At 46.3% G+C, this 24,455-nt stretch overlaps 1 protein-coding gene across 1 annotated transcript in view; it reads right to left on the bottom strand.

Moving 5' to 3' along the window:
* The window catches only part of MYH16 (myosin heavy chain 16), a 58,362-nt gene that overhangs the window by 9,762 nt on the left and 24,145 nt on the right, over nt 1-24,455 (bottom strand). The window contains exons 19-35 of the mRNA XM_075010226.1: nt 23,150-23,286; nt 21,730-21,811; nt 20,249-20,422; nt 19,002-19,229; nt 17,744-17,848; nt 15,790-15,876; nt 15,450-15,595; nt 13,926-14,016; nt 12,310-12,366; nt 9,913-9,999; nt 9,031-9,276; nt 8,659-8,776; nt 8,319-8,446; nt 7,588-7,784; nt 5,874-6,006; nt 3,279-3,495; nt 49-185 (exon numbers count right to left, since the gene is read on the bottom strand). Coding sequence (XP_074866327.1) covers nt 49-185; nt 3,279-3,495; nt 5,874-6,006; nt 7,588-7,784; nt 8,319-8,446; nt 8,659-8,776; nt 9,031-9,276; nt 9,913-9,999; nt 12,310-12,366; nt 13,926-14,016; nt 15,450-15,595; nt 15,790-15,876; nt 17,744-17,848; nt 19,002-19,229; nt 20,249-20,422; nt 21,730-21,811; nt 23,150-23,286 — 2,370 coding nt within the window. The remainder of the gene's footprint in view (nt 1-48; nt 186-3,278; nt 3,496-5,873; nt 6,007-7,587; nt 7,785-8,318; nt 8,447-8,658; nt 8,777-9,030; nt 9,277-9,912; nt 10,000-12,309; nt 12,367-13,925; nt 14,017-15,449; nt 15,596-15,789; nt 15,877-17,743; nt 17,849-19,001; nt 19,230-20,248; nt 20,423-21,729; nt 21,812-23,149; nt 23,287-24,455) is intronic.

Below are 24,455 nucleotides of genomic sequence, written 5' to 3'. Positions count from 1 at the left end.
CTCATGTGTTGCCCTTGTGTAGTTTTCAGAACTGGATAAAATTATTACCTCCAGAGAAGACTCTGCTTCCTCTAGCGCCATCTGCAGTTCATCCTTCTCAGCCTCCAGCTTCTTCTTCATCTTCTGTAGCTCATGTACACTCCTGCCTCCCTCTCCCAACTGGTCAATCAGATCCTTGATCTCCTCTGAGGAAGGAAAACAGAGATTTCACGGGATAGATATATTCCATGACTGGGAACTGTTAACAAGGGCAACCTGGGCTGATCTTTTAAGAAATGGCTTGGTGTCAACTTAAGGAGCAAGGGGAATTTCAACTGGGGTGTGTCTATGCTACAGGGGAAGGACGAATTAAGGTACGAGATTCCAGCTATGTTAGTTACATAGCTAAAGTCAACATGTCTTAATTTGGGCGTCTGCGCCCTCTTCACTAAGGGAGATCAATGGAGAGCTAGCTCCTAATGGGAGACAGGAGTACTGCAGTCGACGGGGCTGCCCCGTCAATTCGATTTACCGTGTTTCGCACTAGGCGCGCTAAATTGAACTCCAGAAGATCAGCTGTGGCAGGGTCGATTTCCCTGTCAGGCAGATGTACCCTGAGATAGTTGGAAAACTTTCTCAGTAAAGGATAATTAAGTACTGGAATGGGTTACCAATGGAGATTGTGGAATCGCCATTATTGGATGCATTTTAAGAACAGCTTAGACAGACATCTGTCAGGGATGGCTTAGGCATACTTTGTCCTATCTCAGTGCAGAAGACTGGATTAGATGAACTCTGAGTCCTTTCCTGCCCGTTTCTGTGACTCCCCTGGAAGTCTGCAGCTTACAAATGGGCTGTATTCCAAATGTTCATTTGTAAGTCAGTTGTTTGGATCTCAGCATACTTTTCCCATAGAAACAAGGTTAGAAATGGTAGTTTGGTTCCCAGGCTAGCCCCCCAAAAGCCTATTTAACCCGTAATACAGCTGAAATACTGGATATCTGCAATGAAAAATAGTAGAAACAGTTTTTAAATTTAACCTTGAATGCTAGTGTTCTGGGAAAGGCAGGTTTAATTAGAGAAGGATGAGAAGGTAGGTGGTGATTCTGAAGGGGACTTCTGGACATCCCCCAGCCCTACCATCCCCAGTCGGCTCGGCACCGTCTCCTTCAGCCAGTCCTTCTCCCAGCCAGTGCCCGTCCATGTGGGCTGCATCCAGCCTTGCTCACCTGGAGCTGCAAGCCAGAGGACTCCAGAGGTGCAGGGGGAGGCTGTGCAGCTGGCGAGAAGTAGCGATTTCCCCTTTAAAGTTCCGTGTCTCTCCAGTCACTGGCTGCACGACTGCACCCTGCTCCTCCGGAGTCCCTCAGCCAGCACTTGTACAGCTTGCTGCCTCCTGTGCCTCTGGCCAGCTCCCAGGTGAGCTTAGTTTGTATGTGTGGATGTTTGTAAGTTGGATGTTGGTAACCCGGGGAGAGCCCATATTTCCAATCAGTGGGACTTTGCTTTTGGTTCTAACTATTGCGCTGGATTTTTGATTGAGTCCTGTGGGCAGCCAGTATCCAGGAATGAGGATAAGAGAAACCCAATCAGCAACAAGATATACTCCACAGTCTTTCTCCAGTCTTCCTCCCTCCTCTCAAATGGCTGCTTTTGCAATGCGAAAAGCCCTCTATGCCAGCCAGTGTAGGCCATAGCAAAGGGTTATGGGGGAAGAGTACCAGGGCAGTGCCAGTAAGCCCATTGTTATTTTTTTTTCCCCTCTGGAGCACACTGCCAGAGGGCCATAACTCCTGCCAAATATTCATGGAGTTTTCCTCACACTATGCCTGTCAAGAGAAACAGCGTGAAGTCCTGTGGCACCTTATAGACGAACAGATTTTTTTGGAGCATAAGCTTCCATGGGCAAAGACCCGCTTCGTCAGATGCATGAAAGCTTATGCTCTAAAGCTTATGCTCCAAAATATCTGTTCGTCTATAAGGTGTCACAGGACTTCACGTTGCTTTTGTGGATACAGACTAACACAGCTACACCTCTGATACCTGTCAGGAAAAAAAAATCAATGTAATTTCTCCCATTTTACAGATGGGTAAACTGAGGCAGAGAGCGATTAAGTGACTTGCTGAAGGTTACAGCAAAACTCTGAGTCAGAACAGGGAATGGAGTCCAAGTCTCCTGTATTCTGGTTGAGTGCTTTAACCACCAGTCTAGCACACCCCCTATTATCTGGTACTAATGATCAGCCCCCAAGGGCTGCACAGAGGTCATGGCCAATGTTCCCTCTATTTTTCCCATCCATGTGTGAAATAGCTTTTGTTATTTGTGCACTGAAGCATAAGGGGATGTGTGCCGCCAGTAAAAACACATGTTGCCAGCTCTGGGCTCTCTACTAATCAGCTGGGAAGCATTTAACTCTCTCTTGGGTGGCTGCCTGAACGCTCAGCTTACAGGAACACTGGTCACAGTGTTCTTTCTGATATTTTCCATCCATGGACAGAATAACTGTTACGTGTACAGCGGCATGTGTGGATGGGTACCACCAATAGAAACACATGCTGCCAGCTGTGGGTGCTCTGCTATTTAGCTGGGTGGCACTTGAATCTCTCCTGAGTGGCCACCCAAGCACTCAACTTCCAGGGACATAAGTGCTGGACCTAGGCATGCGGTGGATGCTGCAGCACCCCCGACTTTAAGTGGTTTCCATTATATACAGAGTTTACAGTTTGATTCAGTGGCCATCAGCAACCCCACTATAAAAATTGTTCCAGTGTCCCTGTATGGGGAACACTGGTCATGGCTCCTAATTTAGCCCAATGGCCACAAAGAGGCAGCTGACCTGCGGAACAATCTTCTTGTAGCATTCAGCCCGGCGCTATGCATTTACCTATGTTACGTTGACAATTTACTTAGCATTTGTGCATAGGGAGGTACCGGGGTGGTGGGGAGAGCTTGGTGAATTTCACACCAAGAACTTACTTTGGTCCTCAGAAAGACATTCATCAACAGCAAAAGCGCCACTGAAAATGAAAACCATGATAAGAACCTGGAATAAATTGCCTAGGGAGGTTGTGGAATTTCTATCACTGGAGATATTTAAGAGCTGGTTAGATAAACACCTATTGGAGACGTTCTAGATGGCGCTTGGTCCTGTCATGAGGGCAGGGGACTGGACTTGATGACCTCTCAAGGTCCCTTCCAGTCCTACTGTTCTATGATTATCAGCTGGGAGAAGCTACAGGCGTAAATCAGGGGCTTTGGAGAGGTGCAGAGTCTGTTTTTACCTGGCATCATGACTTACCCTGGAGGGTCTTGTTTTCCTTCTTAACAGACTCCAGGTGTTCTAGGGATTCCTCATAAGCCGTCTTGAGCTTGAAGTTTTCTGTCATGTACATGCGGCACTCCTTCTGGGAATTGTCCAGCTCTACCTGCAGCTCTTCGCATTTCTGCTGCCACTCTGCCAGCATCTTATCAAAGGCCCTTTGCTTCTTGTCCAGGGCAGCACAAGCAGCATTGGCCTGGAAGAAGAAAGGCAAGCCTTTGCTACAGACAAGATTTTCTGTACATATCACTGCCAGGCCTATCCTGCCAGCTAGTCACAGTTATATTGGCAGCTGTTCTAGTGACTGGCAGAGTTCCTCTGAGTCATTCTGAAGAGAGGATTAAATGATTTGCTTGGCTTTCTTTCCCTGCTGCTAGGAATTTGACAGGACCACCGAGCTGCTTTCAAAGAGATGGTCTCCCTCCAGTCTGTGGTTATAATGCTGCCAGGAAGCAAAGGTTTCAGACATATCATGTACAGCTGCAGTGTTGGGAATTCTTGTGGTCAACTACTGTGGCTCTTTCGAAAGCATTTTGGATGCAGTTGCACATAAGAGGTTATCCAAGGCTGTTATAGTTTGCGTTAAACTGAATCACCATACAAGGGAAAGGATAACAGCATGTTTTTCTTGCCCGGAGCTTTATGACTTTTAATCATGGATATGCCCAGCATTCTTGCAATCCAAAGATGATCTTCATCAGAGGAAAATGACAGCACAGCATCCTGTGCCCCAATGCCATAACTCAGTGAAGTTGTCAGCTCCTAGATCTGAACCAAAGCCCATTGTAGTCATTAGGAAAACTCCCATTTAGTCTCTTGGACTTGGGAGAACCCCGCAGTCCTGGTTCAAAATTCTTTTTATAAAGTACCCCTAAAAAAAAATTACCCCAATACCTACAATTTTCAGACTCAGTTTTTTTTGCCATTGCAACGCATTTGTTCTACTGTATCACAGAGAATTGTACCTCAATGCAGTGTTACTAGTGTGTTTAGTACTTTAAAGACTAACAAAATGATTTATTCGGTCATTTTGCTCGTCTTTAAAGTGCTACATTTCTGTTGCTTTGTTTTGTTGGAGTACAGACTCACAGCTACCTCTCTGTTATGAGTGCGTTTGGTGTTCTAGAACTTCTGAAAACATTTTCTGAATAATTGCCTGACTATTACAGAGCAGTGGTTCTCCACATTTCCAGGTAAGTGTAGCCTTTCAGGAGTCTGCTGGGAGCATGCAAGCCCAAAGTTTCACCTCGCTTTTAAACATGACTAGCTTCCAAAAATCAGATCTTAAAATACCAAAGTATTGCTACACATTATTACTGACAAATTGCTTCCCTTCTCCTGTTTACCATAAAATTATAAAATAAACCAATTAGAATATAAATGTTATGTTTAAATCTGGAGCTGTGTCTACACTTGCATGCCTCTTTCAAATGAGGCATGCAAATAAAGGAAATGGACAATGCAAATGAGGCACTGATTTACATATCTGGCACCTCATTTGCATATTCTCCTTTCAAAAGAACTTCTTTCGAAAGCAAAAAAGCAGTGTAGATGGGGCTCTCTCAAAAATAAACCCCATCTTCAAAAGAACCATTTTTCCTGAAACAAAGTAGGAAGAAGGGTTCTTTCAAAGATGGGATTTATTTTCAAAAGAGCCCTGTCTACACGGCTTTTTCTCTTTCAAAAGGAGAATATGCAAATGAGGCACCAGATATGTAAATCAGCACCTCATTTGCATTTTAATCTCCTTCATTTGCATGCCTCTTTCAAAATTGGAACACAAGTGTAGACACAGTTTGGACATGTAAAACATAGAGCTGTACAAAAAAGTCATAGTATGAAATTTGTACTGACTTTGATCATGCTTTTTCTTTAAGCCTGTTGTAATAAGAGGCAAATTGCTAGATGAGTTGATGTACCCCCTGGAAGACCTCTGAGTACCTCAAGGGGTACAGGTACCCCTGGCTGAGAGCCACTGATCTAGACTAGTGGTAGCAAAAGTGGAAATAATAGTGTTGACTGTCAGCATCAATTACTAGTGTTTTCGCTGCCCAACTGTCTAGTCTGCAGGGGTCAGATGACATGGAGATTAAAACACCAGTGGCCGGTCAACACCAGCATTCTCACCACTGCCACGAACACTGGTGATGCAACATTGAAAACCACATGGCATTGCAGACACAGACTTAGAAGAGGGTTACCTGGCACTGCAGCTAGGATGGACTGTCTGGCCAGATGGACTCCTGCTTTTGCTGTTGCTGGAAGCTGGTTAATTAGTCTAATTACAAGAAAGATGCTGTGTGGCCATATGGAATGTCTGTGACTGTCATCTGGGCTTTCACACAATAGGAAACATCTAGTGCCTGGCTGCTTCTGGTAATGCAAGATTTTGTCTCAACTTTGCAACTGAATAGAGACCATAAAAATCATATGAATGGGGGGGCCTGGTCCAAAGTCAGTGGAAGTCAGAAGAAGGTCTTCAGTGGGCTTTAGGTCAGATGCTAGAGCTTCCTGGGATGTTCTGTTCAAGCATCTGTGAGCAGGCCTCCACCTCTGCATCATCAGGTCCCTTACCTTTTCCAGGTCAAGAGTGAGGTCCTCCACTTCGATCTGAAGCCTCTGCTTGGTTTTCTCCATGCTGGCGGCCCGGGCTTGGGCAGCTTCAGCTGTCTCCTCTGCCACCTGGAGCCTGGCAGCGAGCTTTCTCCTGAGGGTAGAAGGTTTTAAAGGGTAAGCTGAAGAAAGAGGCAGGAGAAAGGGTTGCCCACCCATCCCCACCTCAGATCCGTTCACTGTTTTCACCATCAGAGGGCCCTCCCAAGGCCTGCAGAAGGCTGACTCAGGAACAGCACTCTCCTATCTTGAGAAGGGCAGGTGCACCATTTAGTTGATTGTTTTTGTGGCATTCTTTTCAATCCATCACTTTTCACTGCGCCTGCCAGTCAGCTTTGCCAATAAGCCCCAGCACAGCAGTGCAGTAACAGGCCTGTTAAAGCCACAGCCTGCCCTCGGCTGAACAGGTGCAGAAGGGTTCCACTACAGCAGGGTTCTCCAGCGATGCTGACTCAGCAAGAATGCATCCAAAGATGCCAGGAGTGAGGGTGGAGAGGTGCTGGAGAAGGGACCCGGCAGCACCCTTTAACAGTGTGCAGCAGGCTCATCTCTTCTCCCGGGGGTCTGGAAGGAATGGTTGGGACACAGTTCAGCCATCTGCGCTTGGGTGGTTTCCTGGCCCCGAGCTCCCATTGGCCTGGCACTTAGGGATCTCAAGGAGTAGGACCAGAGCCTTTTTGATAAAAAGAGAGGAGCCGGTTCTCAACTGGCTCTGCGCTTCCACCCTTCCCCGCAGCCAATCCCATGGCTAGGGCTGCTGAGGGGTGAGTACCGGCACAAAAAAAGCACTGAGTAGGACTGAGAGTATGTTTACACTACAGGGAAGATCGACTCGGTCAGGGTCAATCTTTTGGAGTTTGATTTTGCATGCCTGGTAGCGACCCGCGAAATCGAACTCTCTGGGGTCGGCAGTCAACCCCTGTACTCCATGATGTTGGGAGGAGTAAGGGAGTTTCTCCCATCGACCTCCCTCTGTGAAGACAGACACGTCAGTCGATTGCAGATAAGTCAGTTTGATTCGAGCTATGCAGTGGCCGTAGGTAGAATTGTGTATCTGCAATTCACTTAGCTGCCTAGTATCGGAGGGGTAGCCGTGTTAGTCTGGATCTGTAACAGCAACGAAGGGTCCTGTGGCACCTTATAGACTAACAGAAAAGTTCTGAGCATGAGCTTTCATGAGCACAGACTCACTTCATCAGATGCTGACCAGATTTAAAAGTAGCTATCCTGCAGCAAAGAAATTTCAAGAACAGACTCCAAAGAGAAATTGCTGAGCTACAATTCATCTGCAAATTCAATACCCTCAGCTCAGGATTAAACAAAGACTGTGAATGGCTGGCTAAATACAAAAGCAGCTTCCCCTCTCTTGGAGTTCACACCTCCAGATCTACTGATGACAATACAACTCAGCCTGCCTGACTGAGCTAACCTCGTTATCCCCAGCCTTGCTCTGGCCTATTTATACCTGGCCTTGCAGATTTCCAGGACCAGCATCTGAAGAAGTGAGTTAACTCACGAAAGCTCATGCTCTAAACTTTTCTGTTAGTCTATAAGGTGCCACAGGACCCTTCGTTGCAGCCCTAAACTCTGACTCTCTTAACAGTCAACCTGAACATTGGCCTTGGCCACCCCCATCTCATCTCCCCCATCAGCTCCTTGAAAGCCAAATGCTCACTTGGTCTCTTCCAGTTCTTCAGTTCTCTGAATAGCGTCTGTCTCATATTTGGTCCTCCACGTGGTGACTTCAGTGTTGAGTTTGGAGACCAGGCGTTGCAGCTCGGCTTTGCTTTCTTGCTCTTCCTCCAGCTGCTCTTTCATCAGGTCCAGGTCATGTTTTGTATTGGCCAGGCTGACGACAGCAGTGCTACGGGCCTAGAGATACCAAAACTGCCATGAGTTGCTTGTCTTCTTGGAGCATAAAGTAAGGCCAAAGGTGGAACAGGGTTCAAAAAAGAATTAGATAAGTTCCTGCCGTGTATGTCCATTAATGGCTATTAACTACGCTGGACAGGGATGCAACCCCATGTGGCGAGTGTCCCTAGCTTCTGTCTGCCACAAGCTGGCAGTGAATCATGGAATAGATCACTTGATGATTGTCTCTCTTCATTCCTTCTAAAGCACCTGGCACTGGCTACTGTTGGAAGACAGAAGCCTGGGCTAAAGGGACCTACATCTTATTTCTTCATCTGTAAAATGGGACTAATGGTACCTACAGCCCAAGATCCATGCATAAAACATGCTGTTGATTTGTATTATTTGTTACTTTAGGCTGATTGGGACCAGGTGGATTTTCTATGGCGAGAGGTGAGTCTTTAGCACAATAAAAGGTTTGTTACTCAGAAGAGAGAAATGGATGGGATGGCAGTTAGTGCAGCCAGCAGCCCTCTCTTGGGCTATCACGCATACCTTCGACTCCTCATCCAGCTGCCTCTTCAAGTCATCAGCCTGAGAGGTGAGGGTGGTCTTAACACGGACAATCTGGTTAAACCTGCTCTGAGTTTCCTCATGCTCCCGGCTCAGCTCACTGTTTTCAGCTACGAGTAAAGTGAGAGGTGAAATAATTCTGCCCCAATGAATTGAAAGAGAGGATGAGACAGGGCAGTCACGGCCTTGCTAGAAAGACTTTGCAGAACAAAAGATGAGGAGAGGCGATATGGAAGGGGCTGCCAGAGTGAGATGGGGGGAAGAGGAGGAGCAGCGAGGCCCAGTATGGCACAGACACTTTGACAGAGACCAGGGATTTTACCTTGAAGTCTGGTTCTGATGGCATTACTTTCCGCCTGGTTCTTCTCCATCTCAGCCAGCCTGGAATTGGCCTCAGCCAAGTTATCTTCCAGCTTGCGGACATGGGCCTCGGCGTTCAGCTGTAAATGAATGAGGTCAGTCATACCAAAGCAAAGTCTCACTTGAAGGGCCAAGTTCTCCTCCCCAACACACCCGATTTGTCCCATTATGTCATTACAATGGAACCACTGGCATGGATGAGGCAAGCAGGATGTTGGCCTGGTGCTCCAAGGTGCTAATGGCTCAGCTTCAGTGGATACTGGTGGTTTTCAACATATGGGCAGCTCCCCTGGCTTGTCTTGTGGGTTTTGGAGGCATGGAGTTTACTCCTTACCTTGGATTTCTGGATGGTCTCTATGGTGGCACTGAGGTCCTCGATCTCAGCTTTCATGACCTGCTTGTCTTTCTCCAGCTTGGATTTGACCCTCTGGAGGTTCTCTGCATGCTCTGCCATCTCTGCCATGGTGTCTGCATGCTTCTTGCGCAAAGTGGAGGCTGTGGCTTCGCCCTGCAAGGCCGCCTCCTCCAACTCACGCCGCAGCTTCAGCAGCTCAGCCTCCCGCTTGCGATTCTGATCAATCTGCAGAGAGGACAAACCACAAATCAGCCACCAAAATTGGCAAAGCCACCAATCCTCAGCATGTTCTTTGAGGAGCTCTTTTGCCAAAAGGCCTTTTGGCTTGCTTAATTGTTCCACCAGCTCCGTCCTGGTGTAACTCCATTAATGAGTTTTCAGCTGTCTACCAGGACGTATTCTCCCTAAAGGCAAAGTATCCAGAGTTCCAGTTCAAACACAAACATTCTCTGGACTCCAGCCAAAATGTTTTCCTTGTGGAATCAATGGAAAATCTGCCCAAATCATCTGCCATACCCCTTCTCCATGCTAGTGAGTTCCTTCTCGGAGGATCTAAGGGTTTTAAGTCTGCTGTCTATCACCATAGTTTCTGGGTGCTGTTCCTGTAATGTCAGGATCAATTCATAGTTCATAGCAGACTTCACAGAGTTTCTGACATGTCTCCTTATTGGAGGTCAGAGCTGTGCTTGAGGAAGGCTTTGGAGAACTGGGGTTGGGAACAGTTTGGGGCTACAATGGGATGTAGAATCTGGCCTGTTCACTAGCTCAGTGCAGGTTCTGCCAAGAGGCCTAGAGATATTCACACCTCACTAAAAAGGGGGACCCACAGGGTCAGATGCACTCTTCTGGTCGGTACCTAACCTGTGCAGTAGTGGCACCTCCAGCCTCTTCCAGTCTGTCACTGAGATCCTCAAGGTCACGGGAGAGGTCATTGCGCTGTTTCTCCACCTGGAGGGAAGGAAGAAAAGAAATTCTTACTTGATGACTTGCCTAAATTATCCCTTGGCCTTTTTTAAAAGTATGACAATTTCAGAAACAGGGACTGTGAGAGTGAGGAGGGTTTGAGTACAGGAGTGGGATCCAGGAATTCCCAAACACTAATCCCTGCTCTAACATTCTTGGCTGCTGTGCCCATGAGCAAGTCCCTACTCAGTCTTAGTTTCCCCATCTGTGTGATGGGACTAACAATACTTACTTGCCTCATAGCTTGGTGCAGAATTAACTGGTGCTCATTTGTAAAGCACACTGAAATAGAAAAAAATTAACTTCATGCTGTCCATTCATTTTAGCCACAGGGTGTGTTGGCCATTCTTTTACAGATGTGGGGGGAAAAAAAGATGTGGAGAAACTAGAGAGGGTCCAGAAAAGAGCAACAAGAATGATTAAAGGTCTAGAGAATGTGACCTATGAAGAAAGGCTGAAAGAAGTGGGCTTGTTTAGTTTGGAAAAGAGAAGATTGAGGGGAGACATGATAGCGGTTTTCAGGTATCTAAAAGGGAGTCATAAGGATGAAGGAGAAAACTTGTTCTTCTTGGCCTCTGAGGATAGAACAAGAGGCAACGGGCTTAAACTGCAGCAAGGGAGGTTTTGGTTGGACATTAGGAAAAAGTTCCTAACTGTCAGGGCGGTCAAACTGTGGAATAAATTGCCAAGGGAGGTTGTGCAGTCTCCATCGCTGGAGATATTTAAGAACAGGTTAGATAGACATCTATCAGGGATGGTTTAGATAGTACTTGGTCCTGCCATTGGGGCAGAGGGCTGGACTCGATGGTCTCTCGAGGTCCCTTCCAGTCCTAGTGTTCTATGATTCTATGATATCCTTGTGGAGAGTAAATTACCTGCAGTCTTTCCTGCTATCACTAGACAATGCTGTTATTAATCATTTCCCTACAGTTTGCATAGGGAATTGCACATATAAGGTTTGTTATACATTACACACATAGAGGGACAGGTCAAAGTGATAGAAAGGAAATATATTAGCCCTAGATTAAATAGGTCCTTTTTCCCAGAGTAAACTAGCAAGTGCTAATCCAGAACCAGCAGAAACATGCTAAAATTAATCAGGGCAGTCAGGCCAATTAAAACACCTGGTGCCAATCAGGAAGCTTGCAGATTCAGAGGAGCCAGGCTAATCAGGACACGTAGAGCCAATGAAGGACCAGCTGAGACTGGTTATAAAAAGGCTCCTCTTCTGTTGGCTCATTGTGTGTGAGGAGTGGATGAGAAAAAGAGCTGTGGAGATTCTGGGAAGAGCGAGCACAAGTAGGTACCAGACAGAAGGGCCTGTACCAAGGAGGGTGCTGGGGACTGCTGCATGGAAGTGGCCCAGGGAATCACAACTATCAAGCAGCTGAGATTTGAGAAACTGCAGACAGCTGGTGTCACAAGGTCCCTGGGCTAGAGCCTGGGGCAGAGGGCAGGCCTGCCTCCCCCCCTTCTCCCATCCCCTATGCAGCACAGGAGAAGACTGAAATTGGTGGACAGGGTTTGTCCTGCCTGAATCACTTGGCAGGGCAGCAGAGACTATAGAATTTGGTCTCTTCTCTTTTCCCTATGCTGGCCAATGATGAGAGTAGTTCACCAAACAGGGAGCCCGTATCTAACCTGAGGCCTGCTGTGAGTCTCTGACGCAAACAGTTCACCAAAAACCATAGGACCCACCAGGCTAGAGGAGGAGCTTTGTCATAATAGTTACATATCGAGTGCAAGAAGGAAGATTTTGTTATTAAAGCCAGGAGAGGATCCACCCTGTTCTTCCAGATTTTCCCCTGAAACTGCTCAGCTCCCAAGCTTCCACGCTCCCGTTTGCAGTGGGTAAGGAGTTCACTCTTCAAGGCCCATTCAGTTTACCCAGATTTCAAACCAGAGGGCTGCTCCATGCTGGGAGGTCCTTGGCATGTGAGCATCTGTCCACTGATAGATGGACAGAAAGCAAACTAGACTTCAAGAAAGGTCCTAGCACCATTGCTGATTTTATCAGAGGACTTGCAACCAGTGTCCCCTGTAAGCTGGGTAGTTAGGCAGCCACTCAGGAGTCCAGTGCTGCCCAGTTGATTAGCAAAGAGCCCACAGCTCGTTTTTTTTTTCTTTTAGTGGTGCATATTTGCACATGCCTTGCAAATGTATTCCACACATGGACAGAGGAAATCTGCACATAGATAGAAAAGATTAGTGGAAACACTACTTGCAACTTAGAGTCTTTTATGAGTTCCCTTCTAGAGGCTTTGGCCGCTACTCTCTTCAGGAGGATATTTTTACCTTAGTTCTCATAGCCCGTTCAGCTTCCAGCTCCTCCTCCAGCTCCTCTATACGGGCCTGCAAGACACAGCCAAGCACATCCATGAGTGAACAAATAGCAGTAAACTGTCCAGTGTTATTATCTGAGTGTCACTGGTGAAGGGACGGAGGAAGAACCTGCATAAATAAATACTAACTCCTGCACTCTTGTCAGAATACCTGCCAGCTTCTGGGGGAGTTTCCCTGGGAAAGGCCCATAGGGTTTGGCCCTAAATAAACTGGAGAAGACCAACATTCAAACCCTGTTTGACAACGGGATTTTCTTCTTGTTCCTGATGAATGTGGCACATCTCGTGTGAGTAGCTGGTCCTGGCAAAGAAGACCAATGTATACGGGGAAACTAAAAGCAGCATCACTCACTTGAGCCTGCGCAGGCTCAGAGGCTTGTGCGTAGAGCTAATCAGAAAACAGGCTTTTTTCTTCCCCTGAAGAATTTTGACTTTTCAGTGAAATATTGTAAACTGAAATATGCTGCCCAGAAACCAGCAATACTGCAATTCAAAATGCCACCATCGTTCCTCATGGGAAACATCATTTGGATGCCTTATGCACAAATTCTCTTCTGTGTATCTCCGGCTGGGCTACCTCTTCCATGATTCCCAACTTTCTCCCCTCTTGGAGAAGGGAAGGGAAATTTCACAGGAGTCACTGTTCTTAGCTTCGGTGACAACTATTTGACTAGTCATACTTTTGCGGCATGCGGTAGACACCAACAGACCAATAGATGCTTGCACTAGGTCATCTTCCCATGTGACAGAACATCAGTGATAAGACCTAGTTCAAAGTGGAGACTGCAGGTTCTTAGCCATAAAAGGAAACAGGGTCTAGCATAATGAGCTGGAACAAAAGACGGGGTAGAGCTCAGAGCTGACTGAGCCACTGACTCATGGTGAGTTGTGGGGCAAGACACATCATAACCTGGAGCTTCAGGCAGGGCAACTGGAGAAAAAAAATCAACATTTCCCTAAAAAAATCCCATACAGGTGCTGCAACTGAGCTGAGCTTTTTGTATTATATTAACCTGGAAAAGGAAGACTGTGCCTAATTAGTGTATGACTTACTGTAGGAGAAGAGTACTAAGGCTTTCAAGCATGATAGGACTCTATCTCCATATCAACAGGATGGATTTCAAAGAGTTGGATCACTGTTTTGCTTTGGATTTCTTAGTGTAATTTACATAGAATAACAGAAAGTGGACATTTATAAAGAAAGGGTAAGAGATCCCACACCACCAGCAGATTGGCGGGGATCTCATTTAAACTGGCGTGAACAATGAGCAACTTTGTTGACTTCAGCAGAGCTGTGCCAGTTTACACTGATGGCTAGGGAGGAGAATCGGATTCTAGCCACAGAGATTGGGTATTATTGGAGCTTTGGTCTGAAGCCTTTTTATGTGGTGGTGATGTCCTTTGTTACAAATGACAGGAGTCCCTGAAGACCAGTCCAACTCCCTAGGACATCAGTGAATTGACTTCTCCAGTGAGGTTGGCCAGTCCCTTTGATACTAGCGAAGGAAAACCGGAGGCTCTTGAAATAGGATGTAAAGAGAAGACAAGAATAGTCAGAGCATTCCCCACCTGGTGTTCTTTCAGTTTCCTCTGCAGTGTGGAATTCAGAGACTGTTCATCTTCCACCTTAGAACTGATTGAATTTATTTCCATGTCTCGCCTGCAAGAAAAGGCATAGGAGACTCCTTCAGGAGGGAGGTGGTGTCAGATGGTGGACGGTCCTTTTTACCAAGATCACTGTTCCACCAGGAAAGAAAAGAGCTCCACCAGGAACCCTGGACTTTAGGCTGTGCACAAGTGAGAGCTAAGTAGGATGTTACTTCTTTAGTATGATGAACCTAAGGGTATATCTACACTACCCAGTAGATCGACCCAGTCAGGTAAGCCAGCACAGCCAGATAAATGGATTGTAGATAAGCCGATTCCAGCTGCTGCACTGCAGGAGCTGGAGTTGTGTATCTACGATTGATTTTAAAGTGTAGTGTAGACCTGGCCTTAGTGCTTAAGCTGATTTCTCCTCAGTCATATCCATGGCCTGCCCCTTTTTTACCAAGTACCTGTGAGAGGAAAGGTGTGGCCCCCCCGCAGGGAAGCTGAGAGTTACACTCATTCAGTGCCAAGGAGTGATTTTAATGCTTAACATTTTCTGTATCTCTGCACTCCGTTTCCCTTGCATGGGAGGCACTACAGCCTTGCACTTCCTCCTGTGCTCTGTGCTAGGACTGGGATTGTCAAGATTTGCACCTACTAATTAATGGCTGTCTTCATTTGCTTAGTGACTACCATTTAACTAACAATAGCACTGGTTCTAATAACATATCATTGTGAGTTTGCATCCTTAAAGTTAATTTTGAAGGAGAGGAATGCCAGAGAAACACTGGCCGACCCATCACTAGAGTTGTTAATGGTGACACTACAATAATGATCTAATTAGCTATAGTAGTTTGCATTTGTAGAACAGCTTTTAGTGAAGCATCACAAGTTCTCATACAAATAAGAATAATTAAGATTCACAACACCTTATTGAGGTGGGTCTGATTATACTCTTTTTATAAGAGGGAAAATAGAGAGCCTGATTTACTAAAGATCAGACAGTGAGTTCGAGAAGGATCTGAGGATAAGATTAAGGAGTCCTGGCCAATGTTCCCTGTAAGCTGGGCGCTTGTGCAGCAGCTCAGGAGAGATTCCAATACTGCGATCAGCAGAGCACCCACACGTAGGTTTTGTGTTTCTCTTGGTGGTGCACATTTGTATGTGCCTCGATGCACATAAAATTATTCTGCACATGGATGGAGAAGATCTGCACGTGGGTAGAAAAGATTAGAGGGAACATTGGTCCTAACTCCTAGTCCTCTGCTCTAACCAGTAGAGAACACTTCTTCTTGGCATTAGGTTAGTAATGAATTTCTAGGATCCCAGGTTACAAATAAGAGCTCTTACTAGTGACTTTCCAGTGAAGAGGCCTTCAGGTATGCCATCAGATCTGTTTCAGAGCCTAATTAGAGCCTATTATTACCATCAGATCCATGGTGCTGCCCTGTTTTGACTCAAGAGTGTCTGCCACACTGAGAGTCTGTGTGGGCTGATACTCACTTCTTAAGGACCTCCTCCAAGTCCATCTTGGCTCGTTCCATTTCATTGAGGTTTTCAATGGTCATCTTTAGGTCGCCCTCAGCTTTCCGTCGGGCCTTCTCCACCTCGGCGCGGATCTTCTTTTCCTGTTCCCAGTTGTCCTCCAGCTAATCAGAGATTAAAGGGGAGAAGAGAAATGATGGCTGCAAGAATTTGAAAAAGCTGGCAGAGTGGAGACAAGTACAGTAGCTGCATGCCATCCAGTAGATGTTCCTCAAAGGTGCTCAATGTGTCACTCTTTAACAACAGATCCTCACAATGGGATTAATGAAATATCCATCTCAGACCAGCCAGTCCTCACCTCGTGTAGCTGAGTGGTAAGTTTGCTGTTGTTCTTGGTCAGATGGTTTACTTTGTCCTCCTCAGCTTGCAGGTCATCTAGAGTTTTCTAGGAAAAGAGACACAGAAAAGGCCATTACTAGTGCATTGGGTTTGCTGGAAACCTAGCTACCACAGTCCTGACAATACAAAAGAAAACCATCTCTTGGTCCACCAAAACTCCAGTTACTCTCAGTGAAGGCTCTTCAGTTTAACAAGTTAACTAAAGATTCATATGATTTCCTGGTGTGGTATTAATAATTCCAGAGTACAGCTGCAGTCCTCTTTACTCAGGCCATATTCAGGACAAACACCCTCTGACATTAATGGGAGCTTTGTGCAAGTTGTCAGCAAGACCTCTAGGATCTGGTCCAATGACAATATCTATCAATATGTTGGCACTTGAATCCTCCACACACCATCATTTGCATCCAGAAAATGGCAATCTCCACCCAGCTCAGCAAAGGTGGGAGAAATGGAAAACTGCAGTGAGTTCACATCTCACTACAACATATGGAAAACAGCCAGCAGAACACTTAATAATTCAGTACTATTACCAACCCTATGGTTAATTATTATGACTATCTGTGCTCAGTGCTGTGGAAATGGAGGTACCTTACCATGGTAACTTGAGGAAACCAATGTGGCTGAATATGGTCTTTGACTGACCTTGGGTTTGGCCCAGTACATATAAAAGGCTAGGTCTACACAGCAAAGTTATTTTGAACTAACTCTCCTAACGTCTACATAACACAATGGCTGTTTTGAAATACAAGTTGAACCTCTCGAATCCCGAATCTGTCATCTGGCAAAGTCCATAATCCGGCATGATTTTAGTTAGCTGAATGACCGCTTATCATGGGTGCAGCCAAGTTTCCTGTGGTCCCATAAAGTTTGATTTTAGCCACTTGTCCTGGCTCTCAGTGTTTGGTGCTGTAATTTATCCCTGAATGTCTTAAGAGCCCAGTAAACAATGGAAGTGTTGGTAATGTGCTAGAAAACACTGACCTCCCGTCGTCGGGCAAATTCTCTTGTCCAGCACTGTTCAGGTCCCAAAGGTGCCGGACAAGAGAGGTTCAGCTAGTAATTTCAAAATAGCCGTTGGTTTATTTTGAAATAGTCAAACCTCATTGCGGAAGGAATAGCACCTATTCTGAAATAGCTATTTTGAAATAGGGATTATGTAGACAGGGGAATAGAGCCTATTTTGAAATAAGCCATAGTGAATCCAATGGCTCTATTTCAAAATAGGCTCTATTGTGCGCAGACGCTGTATTTTGAAATAACTAAGTGCTCTTTTGAAATGCATTTTGTGTGTAGCAGTGTCATTCTGAAACAAGCTGTTCTGGAATAACTCTTCCAAAACAGCTTATTTTGGAATAATGCTGCTGTGTAGACATACCCAACAACTCAGTCTGGGGCCAGAGGAGTTAATAAACAAGTCACACTACCAGTAGGAGGTGTGTTTTACATTTGTTCACAAAAATCATTCGTTTACAATGGATCTCTTGGCCATTAATTCAAAGGAGTAAGATTTTACTCTTCTGCAATGATAAAGTATGTTAGTCTGTAGTTTCACAAAAAAAAAGGCAGTCCTGTAGCACCTTAAAGATGAACATGGCTACCTCTCTGAGACTATTTACCATGCAAGGCATTGCATTTAGCTGTTTGGAGTGGAAATCCAACAACTACATGATTCCCTAATAAATAAATTTGTTAGTCTCTAAGGTGCTACAGGACTGGTTGTTTTCTTCTGCAGTGTATAATTTGTAGAACGTAAATCCCGAGTGTGACTGAGACCTCGGGTGCTTTTCCATATGGGCAGCCTCTATCATCTCCCAATAGCCCAAACAGAAGGACGCTGTTTCTCCTTGACCAGAGCGCAGCTCTGAGGTGTGATTGGGCTGCAATAAAGAAAACAAAGCAGATCTTCCTACTTGGTGCAGCTCCTCCAAAGCCCTCTTCTCCTTCTGGACTTTAGTGATGGTGTCATCCCGAAGGGAGAGATCTGAAGTCAGGGTTCGTACTCTGTGGTCAAGCGCCTGGTGGCAGGGAAGATAACATGTCAAGGTCACAACCAGCCATATAAACTTAGAAGAAGCAGCAGTGGAGGATGCCTTCACCCCACAAATGAACTGACTTGTAGTTCCTCAGCTCTGGGCAGGCCAGAACCTGGATCTCTGTCATTGACCTCTCCCACAGGTTAGGTGTCTTCAGTTGAAGACAAAAGATCCTGTCCTGCTTTCTTTCTAGCTAACACTGATTTCAGGAGAAGCAGCAGGAAGCAACAAGCATCTGCTGACTTGGACCTAGGAACCGTATCACACTGACAAAACAAGGCCATAACTTCATGAATTTATGAACTTCATGAACACCATGACTGTTCCAAATAAGAAGCATTTGATAGGGAGCAGACAGAGTATCACACATATTTAGATAAAAGGAAATTGAGGTGTGGTGGGGGGTGGGACTCATGTGGGCATCTTTTATGAGCAAAGACCCAGTAACTCTGCAGTGCAGGGAGGGAAGTAACTAACACAGATGTGGAAAGGCTCTCTGAAGGCCTTGGTGGAGTTATAGATGACGCACTGGGAGTCACCAAAAACTGACCTCTCTTACTATAGGACATTAAGCAGAGTTGTAAAGTCAGGTCACCCCCAGCTCAGGACAGAAGGAATACCAGATTTTTAGTAACTAATGGAAGAGGGAATAATGAATGCAGGGTGAACCTCTCTAATCTGGAACTCTTTTGTTTGGCAACATCTATAGTCTGATATGATTTCAGTTAGCCAGACGTCCACTTATCGTGGGCGTGGCCAAGTTTTCTGTGGTTCTGTAAAGTTTGTTTCCAGTCACCAGTCCTGGCTTTCTGTGTTTTGTGCTGTTATTTAGCTGTAATTTACCCCTAAATGGTTTCTAAGCGCCTAGAAAGCAGTGGAAGTGTTGGCAGTGCACTAGAAAATATTAACCTCCCATCGGCTGGCAAATTCTCTTGTGCGGCACCAGTCAGGTCCTAAGGGTGCTGAACGAGACAGGTTCAATCTGCACTAGAGAACAGCTGAGAGCGTCTGAGCTAGCCTCTCAAAAGGCAGTCGGACTGAGTGAGCTTTGCTGGTTGGTTTCCTGCACTTAACAGATGTTGTTTCCCTTACAGATGCAGAAAAGAGAGCTTAAAGCAATGACAATGCTTCATACCTGCTTCTCTTTCTCAGTCTTGGCCAAGGTGGTTTCCAACCCTTCCAGGTCGCGCTTCAGGTCACTGAGCTCCCCTTCCAGCTTGCGCTTCTGGGCACTCAGGGAAGAGGCTACGCCCTCCTCTTCTTCCAGACGCTCCTTCATCTCAGCGATCTGGCTCTCCATGTCCAGCTTAGATTTCACCAGCTGGGTCAGCCGCTCCTCAGCATCAATCAGGTTCTCTTGCTCCTAATGGAGGCAGGGAAGTGCAACCTTCATCATTTTAGAGGCCAGTGTATCTCTGATTTCCGTATACAATGAGACTGGGGCTGCTCCACCAAAGCCCTGAGAGCTATGCTCGGCAGAGCTGCCCTGTTCATAGGCCAAAGTGGGGCGTCCATCCCAGGCCCTGTGCTCTTGGGGGCCCCATAGCGGCCCCACAACCGTCCTATGGAGGGGGGCATTACCTGAGGCCGAGGGCTTCGTGTGGCAGAGGCAGCAGGGGTCGCCTCCTCCACCCACTCACCACATGGGCAGCAGGAGCTCGGCAGCCTGCTCCACTCTGCAGCACCCTCCTGGCCCATTCGCCCAGCATCTTCACAGCAGCAGCAAATGGGGCACCCCAGCACCGGGGCACTCCACTGGTCTGGAGAAGTGGGATGCCCAGCAGGCCAGCTCAGTGGAGCGTTGCCCTGACTCCCATCAACCACATGGTGAAGAGTGGTGATCCCATGGGAAGCACTGATCTGTGGAGGGGACAGGGGTGGAGCCGGGGCAGGGCAGGGCCTGTAGCACAGTGAGGAGGGGTTGTCCCAGACCCTGTGCCTGATCACGTGCTCACTTGGAACCGCCCTGTTGCATTAAAGGCACCTTGACTCTAGCTGGAGTTGGAGTTGCACGGTACCTCTGAAAATCAGCCCGTCAGCATTTCAAGGTGGGCATCCAAATTAGAGCACACTTTTGAAAAGTCTCCCTCGAGGCTGTGCTGAATCCATGGCCGAGGCAGGATGAGAACCCAGAACTCCTGATGCTCGTTGCCCGGCTCTAACCACAAAGCTGCTCTGCCTCCTGCTAGTTTCAGAAGAGCTGGGTTTTTCTTTGACCTGTTGTGTTTCTCTGGGACTCTAACTTTCCATTTGCCGCTGCTCTGTATTTGTTCCAGATTCTTAAACAAACCCTTTTTATAAACCATTTGGAGAGCTATAGCCAGCACCTTCTGGCCCCAAGGAAGAGAGATAACCAGTAGCCATCCTTTTTGGATAACTCACAGCCTGCAGCTGGATGGTGAGGTCATTTTTCTCTTGGCTGAGGGTGGCCATCTTTTCCTCTAGTTGTTTGACACGTTCCATCAGTTCCTGAGCTTTTGACATGGCGTTTCTCAGCTCCTCTTCCTTTACCTTCATCTCCTCCTCCTGACGGGCCACATTCAGCAGAGGCTTGACCTGCAAGCAAGCAGTTCAACCAGTGAGGTTCACAAATGAGTCTGCTCTATGGCAACTTCCTCCCAGAATGCTGCTGAGCAGATCTCTTTATTGCCATGCTCAAGTGTTACCTGGACCTGGTATCTTCTGAAATGGCTAGTTTGGTGCAGAGGGCTTCATAACTACAAGGTGAGCTACAAGACATCCAGCAAAGGCATAAAAATAAACTAGGTTTGCCCAAGCAATTCTGGGCCCTAGCAGAGGAATCAGGACAGTTTGCTGGATTCTGACCTCCCCTGACATTATTAGAGTTACTGCAGATTCATTAACGGAGATCGAAGTCTGACGTAATGTCTTAGGAATGCTCTTTGACACATATCCTCAAAGGTGTTTATTTCAGTGAGAGAGTAAGACACAGAAGTACCCATGAGGATCCATGTCTCTGCTCCTGAGATGCTGGACATCTGGTGAATTGAGGGCATTGGGCCACATTTTTAATGTTTTGGCCTCCCCACAGGCCAACGTTCCACATGTACATTTGCATTTGTATGAATGAGGGTTGAATAATGAACATGAATAGGTGCAACATCAGTTTTGCAGAGGCAGATGAGGGAGGTATGTAGGTGGGCTGGTAGATAGGACAGATGCTGTTCAGCTTCTGCCATGTTAAATTTGGCCCTAAACTGGTGTATGGATCTCTCAGTATCCACTCACTAACCCTGAATATCTTGAACAATGCTTCTTTCTGTCCCCTACCACCTAAAAAATCTTAATAGGCCTATAGGAAGACAGAAGAAGCCACTGCTGCAGCATCAGGCTCATTGGAACTAGTGAGGCCACATCTTTCTCAGCAGGTGGGAAAGTGAACCGAGAAGCTTTGTTTTCAATTTTTTGATTTAATTAATAGCCAGAACCCATCCCCATTGTTAGACACTCCAACACCTAGCCACTTACGGCAGAGCTGGATTTCATTTTTTGGAGAAGGGAGAATATATCCAGGGCTTGACTTTCCTAAAGAATCTAACTCCCATTCCCTGGAGGAGGCAGGCTCAGAATCATATTTCAAATTGTCCTCCATTTCCAGATTACTGTGCCTTAGGCTTGGAGGAAAATCATTCATGCTCCTTGCTGGGTTAACAATTAGCAAGAAAGTCACTGGCACTGGGAGTGTATTTACTTATGCTGAATAAGTGGGCAAGACAATTCTTCTCTCCCCACCTCTTATCTTCAAAATCCAAGCACCCACCCTTTGCTGCTTTTATTTCATTCTGCGGGTGCTGGTGCAGTGTGAGGTATATGCGTGTTCTTGCTGGGAGCAGGGTTCTCACCTTGTTATACAGTTTCCACCAGCCCCAGAAGCGCAGCTGCAGGAATTTGCGAACATTCCTCTGAATCAATATCAGGCCTAGCCTGCAATGAAACAGAACAGATTGTGTGGATTAGAAACAGTCACCGATTTCCTGGCAATGTGAGTAGGTAGTTGAGACATCAATACATTTTCCTGGGATGCAGAACATTTCATTAGCAGCCTATTTGAGAGATGTCATTTTCAGTTCATTCTTAAATGTGAACTCATACGTCTCCATTGGCAAAAGGAATTTTCTCTAAATTTAATAGGACAGTGCCCTAAAGCAGCCAGTCATTTCAAAGGCAGTGTATATTATAGGGTGGGTATTGCTGTGGCAGTGAGACAGAACCTTGGCCTGTCTACACTAGACAGGTAAGTCGACTGCAGATATGTAATTCTAGCTATGGTAATTGCATAGCTAGAATCAACTTATCTGCAGTCGACAGAGGGAGGCTGCTGGGAGATTTTTCTCCCGTCGACCTCCCTTACTCCTTGAGAGAGTGATGAGTACAGGGGTCGACTGCTGACCCCAGGTAGTTCAATTTCATGCATCTCTACCAGGCGCGCAAAATTGAACTCCGGAAGATCAACCCTGACCGGGTCACTCTTCTGCGTAGTTTAGATGTACCCTTAGTTAGGAGAGTGGAGCCAGTATATAGACTAGCGTATGTAATGCCAGTGCATTAGCTGAACGGGGCAAGAATGGGTGGAGCGGTATTCTTCCAGATGCAAGAAAGGTCAGCAGCTGTGTGTTGAGGTAGCAAAAAGGTCATAGGGTTATACTGGGATTGAAAGAATGTTGCCACTGAAATAGAACCTGGGTGTTTCAAGAGGAAACAAATATGGCGCATCAGCTAGAGAAGATTCTAAGAGGTGGTGCCTCCCTCTATCCCACCCTCTGCATCCTGCAGCCAGAAACACCCCCTCATGTTTGCAGAAACAATGCTATTCTACTGCAGAGGACAAGACCATAATGTCAAGGCCCCACTTTGATCTACACCAACTGTGTTCTATGAAGCTGTGTTCCCAAGGTTTGACTGCGCCGCAAGGTACAATCAGCTCCCTGACTATTAGCAGAATTTATGGATCCATCACTATATAGATCCACCAACTGGTACCCCCCGAAGAGAAGACGCATGGGAGGCAGTGGAGCTCTTGTAACTCTGTGCCTGCAGCCTGGCTTTATTGCAGCTGTGTGGCCAGAAATTGGACCCCGTAGTGCGTTGACATCCATGTAGATCAACACTGCACAGCTTCTTTACTTTGGTTTTGTTCCAGGATTAGGGGTTGAAATCCAAGATTCATTTCATGGCGCCTCATAGAGAATGAAGCACACTAGTGATTGGATTCTAGCACTCTCTGGGACACATGAAGCGGTGTCTCATATTTCAAAGAGATACCTTTGGTCCAGCATCTTTTTGAATTCAATCCTCATCAGGAAGCCACGAAGACGGCACTGCAACATGGTCATGATCTTTGCCAGACGCTCGTCACGCATGTCTTCCAGTTTGGCCAGGACTCCAGCACGGAAGAACACCTTGAAGAGCAAGAGAAAACTGTTAGAATTTGGCTTCCAGGCCATGCACCAGAACTTGTAACTTGTGAACTTCTGCCCCTGTCTTGAGGCTTATTCACATGTCTGGGCTCATTTAGGGCTGTCTGTCCCCTTTTAGTTTCCTTCTGGGGGTTTCTGCCTTTGTTGAGTTGTCTGAATCTCCACCTACGTTTACTATCACTGTAGGTACACAATTATATAATAATAAAATATTAAAATAGGGGGAGTTATAAGCAAAGGACTGGAGTCAAGATTCCTAGATTCTGTTTCTGGCTAAAGCACTGACTTGCTGTGTATCCTTAGTGAAGTCTCTTAAGCTCTCTCTGCCTTTGTTCCTTTAATAGGAAAGTGGTGATAACAACAAGAAACACTGGCAGGTTTAATTAACTGACATAGAGTGAAGCACATTGAAATCAAAGGATGAAATACGCCAGAGAAGCAGTATGTGGTGTGGGAGTATTATAAAAGAGAGAAAATTCCATTGTAAGTTCTTGCAGAAAGCTGAACTTTTCCCACCTCTGCGTGTGCTTCACAATGATTTGTTTCGTCAAGTGATTGCATAATACATACATGCAGAAAAACAAATTCCTGATATGCTCCACTAAGGGGCATAAACCAAGGCCTCTTTACTCAGTTCGTGTCACTCAGTTTGAAGGCAGAGGAGTTTCTCAGTCAGTGGAATTTTTGCGTGACTCAAGCCTGGTCTATATTACAAAATTAAGTCACCAACAATTTCACGCTTTGTGCGATATAAGGAAGACAACAAAAATCCCAATGCAGAACCTGGTCCGTTGGCAAAAGAATTCTGGCTACCACCTCTCAGGGAAGTGGATTTACGACAATGATGGAAGAAGCTCTCCTTGTCACTGGAGTGACAGCCCTGCCGTGCTTCCAGACACATGGTAAGGTGCAAGTAAAAAGTGACACCACTCCAGGGTTTAGCTCTTCTGTAAAAGTGCGTGATACGATGCTGCATTTGACAAATGGCACATGACGCTGCTCTGTGTTGTGTGTTCACACAATGCAATCTGGGCAGAGGTAAGAGTGCTCTGGAGCTTTTCACTAGGCACCAAAGAATCTGTTCCGAAATCAGCATGAAGTGGTACAATGCCCTGCACGGCCACACATGCACGTCAATTGGATTCCAATGG

The sequence above is a fragment of the Carettochelys insculpta genome, chromosome 16, assembly GCF_033958435.1.
Source record: "Carettochelys insculpta isolate YL-2023 chromosome 16, ASM3395843v1, whole genome shotgun sequence".
Taxonomy (NCBI): domain Eukaryota; kingdom Metazoa; phylum Chordata; order Testudines; family Carettochelyidae; genus Carettochelys; species Carettochelys insculpta.
Note: the sequence above shows the minus strand (reverse complement) of the source record. Positions and strands in the feature narration are given on the sequence as shown.